Source organism: Antrostomus carolinensis, unplaced genomic scaffold, assembly GCF_000700745.2.
Source record: "Antrostomus carolinensis isolate BGI_N321 unplaced genomic scaffold, ASM70074v2 scaffold44273, whole genome shotgun sequence".
In the NCBI taxonomy this organism is placed as follows: domain Eukaryota; kingdom Metazoa; phylum Chordata; class Aves; order Caprimulgiformes; family Caprimulgidae; genus Antrostomus; species Antrostomus carolinensis.
Window position 1 is genome coordinate 26,438 of NW_010306694.1, and position 5,483 is coordinate 31,920.

The window sequence follows — 5,483 nt, forward strand, 5'->3', positions numbered from 1 at the left end:
GGGCGGGGATGGGGCCAGCAGCTTCTCAAGGAATGGGGTCTGGAGCACCAACGGCAGACCCAGAAAAACGCAAACTCATTCAGCAGCAACTAGTTCTCCTCTTACATGCTCACAAATGTCAGCGGCGAGAACAGGCCAACGGGGAGGTGCGACAGTGCAACCTCCCTCACTGCAGAACCATGAAGAATGTCCTGAACCATATGACACATTGTCAAGCTGGCAAATCTTGCCAGGGTAAGTGGAGGAGTGGTTATATAGATGTGGTCAGCGTTTGCAGGACAAGAAGGGCTCCTGGAAGGAGATGGAGAACCAGCGGATGGCTTGGGAAGTGGAATTTTTTTAAGCTATCTGTCCCCTTGAGAATGGAGATCATAAACTTCTGAGCTTTTAGAGCTTAGGCACATTAGAGCAGACAAGGTAGCACGAAGAGATGAGTGAAGATATTTTGCTTAACTTTGTAACTCGCTGTAAGATCTTTTGGATGCTGCCTCCTGATAAGGGTAGACACAAAGCAGGAATCTGTCTCCCTTAAATGGAAGAGACAAATCTCGAGCAATAGCTGTCCAGGAATTAAACTGCTACTGGCACTGGTGAACTCTTAAGTCTATTGTAGTAGCCAAGGAAAATGTATGCTACCTTTTTGGTAGCCTAGGCTCATCTGGGTTGTGCCAGTTGCTGGCATCTGAATTGCTTGGTGCAGTCTGCCTGATGTATATGGTGTTCTCCTTGGAGCCAGGGAGACATAGGCTTGGGTGTATAGCATAGAGCTTTCAAGGAAGCTTTAATTGAGCCAATAGGACTTGAAGAAATCTAGCTACATTTTCCAGGCTAGTTAGTGCTGAACTGTTTTAATACTTTACTGACCTGTGTTGATGCACATGTGTGCCCTGAGAGAAATAGTTGCTCCCTACCCAGTTTGTGTTGACCATGTGGAGCTGCTGGCAGTAGTTTGTAAAAGTTTTTCATTCCCTTCCCTTTTTCAGTGGCACATTGCGCGTCTTCCCGACAAATCATCTCGCACTGGAAGAATTGTACGAGACATGACTGTCCTGTATGTTTGCCTCTCAAAAATGCTGGGGACAAAAGAAATCAACAATGTAAGTCTACTGGGGAATTCTGTGTATTGGATAAACCATAAAATGCATGTTGAGAGTTAAATTTTCTTGCACCCAGGTGACAGTGATGATGCTCTTGAAACTGGGAACATGTAATAGGATTTTCTTCTTGCTTTAGAGTTGCAGAGTATTTTTCTGTCTCTGATAGCAAATGTTTATGGAAGCTTTCTAACTTTATTGGATTTTCCTAGCAGGAGAGTGGTAAGAGTGAACAAATCATAGTTCTCTCAACCAAATGATTGGCTTTTCCTTACCACCTCTTCCAGCTGGCCAGGTTCTGGAGACATATGTGCACACACACAGAGGATTGTGTCATTTCAGCCCTGGTATTATTTGGTTCTGTCTTCATCCTTTGTTTGCATCAGATGTCTCTTCCCCCCTTTCTTTGTGTCCCCTTGGTCTTCCTGTCAAAATCTTCAGCAAGATTTTTGTCATTGTGTTACCTATATGGTTTGGGGTTTTTTTCCTCCTTTCTTAATGTTACTTTAGGCTCTTCCCACAGCCAGTGTGAGGTGAGATATTTCTTGTTTAAAAAAAAAAGAAAAAAAAAAAAAAACATTACAGTTGCTTCTGCAGAGCTCTGTGTACCCTTCTGCTTTTAGCCTCTGTGACATGGTGTGCCTCTGTTTTCAGTTTGAAGCAAACAGATGTGTCCTAAATACTTAGAGTGGGATTTCCTCTCGGCAGCCCAAAGGGAAAACAGCATGTTATTGGAATGGCTGATTGGGTCAAAACTTGTCTGCCTGTTTCATGACAGGTTTTCCAGATCTGGCCCCTTCTCTGCATGCTCCTAGAAGGAGATATTTTAGTTCTGAAGAGCCAGTGCACTCTTTATGTTCTTTCCCCGTTTTCATGGACCTCTTTTGCGACCTCCTGCTGTCCTTACTAACTTGGTATGTCTTTTCCAGCGCTGCTGGGCGGAGCTGCAGTAGGACTTGCAAATACTGGCTCTGTGGGCGTGGGGCAGCAGACAACGCCCAGCATAAACACTACCAGTCAGATCGACCCCAGCTCCATCGAGAGAGCCTACGCAGCCCTTGGGCTGACCTATCAAGGGAACCAGATGCAGACACAGCCCCAGGCTCAAGTGAAGAATCAGCAACAAGGACAGACACCCCAGGGTCTGCGCCCTATGAATCCTATGAGTAAGTTCATCTGTTAATGTTAAAATACAAACTGCAGACAATTTTCCCGTGCTATATCTAATGCAAATTTTCTTAACCAGTTAGCTTAATACTGCTAGTTAATTTGCAAAAGGTATGGCTTTGCAATATTTTAGACTTGAGATAGCAGGCTGCTCAGCGGAACAGGAACATTTAGAGGGCCCAGATGCCTTCTCTTGGAAAACAAGTTCTCTGGGAAAAGTATTTTCTTTGAAAAAATGAAAAAAAAAAAAAAAATTAACCAGTATCCAAAATATTTTATTTAATGTCATTTTGTAACTTTATAATTGTACTGTAATGTAAGTTTTGGGCTTTTTAGGAGTTTTTAGTTGGAAATACATGCATTGGAATGCCTGTATTCAAGTGTTCTTCATTGTTACTCAGACTACAGCATTTTACAGTTGTATCTCAGATATATAATGTTTGTTTTAAAAATTAAAATAGTAAATAACAGACTTTGTCTCCAAATCCTGTCATGTGGACTCATGTAACTGTAAATTGGGTGACTTATTGCAAAATCACAAAAGACTACATAAAAATTGTAATTGGAAGTGCAATTTATTTTAACCTGGCTGTCACTGGTGTCAAATGAAGTAACCTTTAACCATCAGATCTAATTTTGATAGTTTGAGGTTACATCAGAGTGATTTTTCTCACCCCCCGCTCTTAGCTTGAGTTGCTGAAGTATAGGTGGTTTGTTTGGTTTTTAATGGAAAAGAGGAAGGATGAGCTGATAGGGATTTATCAAAAGCTTGTATGGTATTGCAGTGATCCTGCCTATACGCCCCATGACAAGCTCACGGATGGAATGAGTGCTGTGTACACACAGGAATTCCATGGGGAAACACCTGAGAGATTGCAGAGGAAAGTAGCAGTTGGTTGCAGGCTGCAGTTTGATGTGCTGTTTCTGCACCAAAGGACAATGCTACTCCTGAGTTACTTGGGAAAAGGCTGTTGGGTAGAGCAGAGTTGTTAACAAGATGACTGATCCTCATAGGCTGCATGTGACTTCTGTAATGCTAAAGCTTTGCCTTCCGGTGTGTAAAGCCTTTTTTCAAAAAAGGAGTGGGAGAGGAAGCGTCCTGAAAGCTTACTTTTAATCAATGAGATTAAAATAATATGGTTTTCTACTGTGCATTAGAGTGTTTTACAAATAGATTAATTTCTTGAAGCTCCAAAGTGTTAACAGTGAGGACCTTGAAAGATTGAAAGGAATGTGTCATCCATTTTCCTGAAGCGGAATGGTTCTCAGATTTTGGGGGGTTTTCTTGGTTTTTGGGGGTTTTCTTGGTTTTTGGGGGTTTGGTTTTTTTAAACTGTGTTTATTTATAGACACAGAGTTTGTCCAGTGCGTTCTTACTGGGTGTTCCTTGTACCATGGATAAGAAAATCCAGTGAGGTGGGGTTGAAAAGCTCTTGGGAGAGTGAAGAACTGAAGCTTAGTGTATAGAGGACAAGCATGGAGAGTGTACACTTTTGACTGTTGAAATTATTAGGAGTGGGTGGCTAAGGAGGGAGTTACAGCAGGTGAGATAGGAATTATCAGGTCATGGCCCATGTGACAGTAGGGCTAGTTTAGGAGGAACAGCAGGATTTGGTGAGGACTGTGAAGTGAAAAAATTGCAGTCCTAAGTAGATCAAACAAATGGTTGGTTTTGGCAGTTGAAAAGGGAAAGTTAAGGCAAAGGTTGGCAATTTTCTTTTACACCAGCTTGCTCTCAGATGGCAAAGTGAATTTGGGAAGAAGAAGAAAGTGACAAAGGGAAGGGAGGCTGGAGGCAGCTTTATGAAAAGACTGTTAAACACTTGGTTGTGATATAGGTATGTGTTAGGCTTGATATACTTAATTTCAGTGGATTTCTCTTGTATGCAGTATCTAATTTTGCTTGAAATACAGATCCTTTAGGATTCAGGTGCCCTAAATACATGTTAAGCTTGGTAATGGCTTTCATGCTACTCTCAACTCACAAAGGGATCTATTCAGAAGTTCCAGACAGAAATACTCTGGGTTTTTCTTCACTATTTGAATCTTGACTGTAGTGTGTGGAGAAAATTTTTTATGATGATTGAGATGTGCTGTGATTCAAAAAAGCAGATTTTGGTGCATAACAAATTTCTAGAGGTTTTTCCTGCAAGGGATTGTCGTGTTTTCCTTCTTAGTACAAACACTGGAGTTCAGTTGTAGGATCCTTAAGTATGGAGTGGGTGAGAGGGGACCTTGTCAAATGTAGGTGGTAGCTGATGCTTTTAAGTTTTTGAAGCATTTGTGAATATATATCCTAAGCCCCTGAAAGAAAAAAAAAAAACCAAAACCCAAATGCTTCTAAACAAAAAACCAGGAGCGGTTGGTAATGCTGAACCTTTAGCTGAGGAGTCACAGAAAAGGACGTAACATTTGCAGCAAATGGAAATTGTTTGTTAAGAAGTTCAGGAAGATGTGCAGAGGAATATTGTGGTGTGATGCTTCACTTGAAGGTCGCCTGTGTTGTGCCTCAGACTTTTTCTAAGTTTGTAAAAGGAAGAGAGTAAAGGGAGCAATAGGTAATTAAACTCCCTTCACAAAAGTCAAAGTGCTTTGAAGTCTAGACCCTTGTTATTGCTGAGCAGTTATTGATTTTGCACAATAAATGAGATGTTCATTTAAGAATACTTGTTCTTCTGTTTTCTAGGTGCAAATCCAATGGGAGTGAATGGAGGAGTAGGGGTTCAAACCCCTAATCTGCTGCCTGACTCAATGTTACATTCAACCATGAATTCTCAAAAGTGAGTTGAATTATTGTTTGCACCCCAGTGATTTTGTTTTGATCTCATGGCACTTCTTGCATAAACAGTGGGGTAAATGCTATTGATGGCTATCTCTCCCTTTGGATTTTGTAGCTTTTGTTGCAGTTTTCCAAATCCTTGGGTAGGACAGCATGTACTCGTTCATGGCGTTGTTTTGGTGTCTGCGCAGCTATTTCTGCAGAGTTTGTCCATTGATTAGGGAATGGCTGAACTAGCACTTTGTCCTATCGTTATTCTAAAAGAGGCTATGACTGTAAGATGACTAAGCTTGGGCTAGACTTTTGCCCTCAATTCTTGCTCTGTTTTTGAAGCCCTATGATGAGTGAAAGCACCAACGTTGCCAGTTTGGGAGCCATGCCAACAGCTCAACCATCCAATACCGGCATTCGAAAGCAGTGGCATGAAGACATTACTCAGGATC

General features: G+C 41.5%; 1 protein-coding gene across 1 annotated transcript in view; it reads left to right on the forward strand.

Annotated features, from left to right (window-relative positions):
• LOC104522815 (histone acetyltransferase p300-like) overlaps nucleotides 1–5,041 on the forward strand; it is a gene marked incomplete at its 3' end in the record, with an annotated part of 31,476 nt that extends 26,435 nt beyond the window's left edge. Inside the window, exons 4-7 of the mRNA XM_010165198.2 lie at nucleotides 1–234; nucleotides 984–1,097; nucleotides 2,024–2,260; nucleotides 4,948–5,041. The exon at nucleotides 1–234 is cut by the window's left edge and continues 78 nt beyond it. Of these exons, the coding sequence (XP_010163500.1) occupies nucleotides 1–234; nucleotides 984–1,097; nucleotides 2,024–2,260; nucleotides 4,948–5,041 (679 nt within the window). The remainder of the gene's footprint in view (nucleotides 235–983; nucleotides 1,098–2,023; nucleotides 2,261–4,947) is intronic.
• Nucleotides 5,042–5,483: the final 442 nt, after the last annotated feature.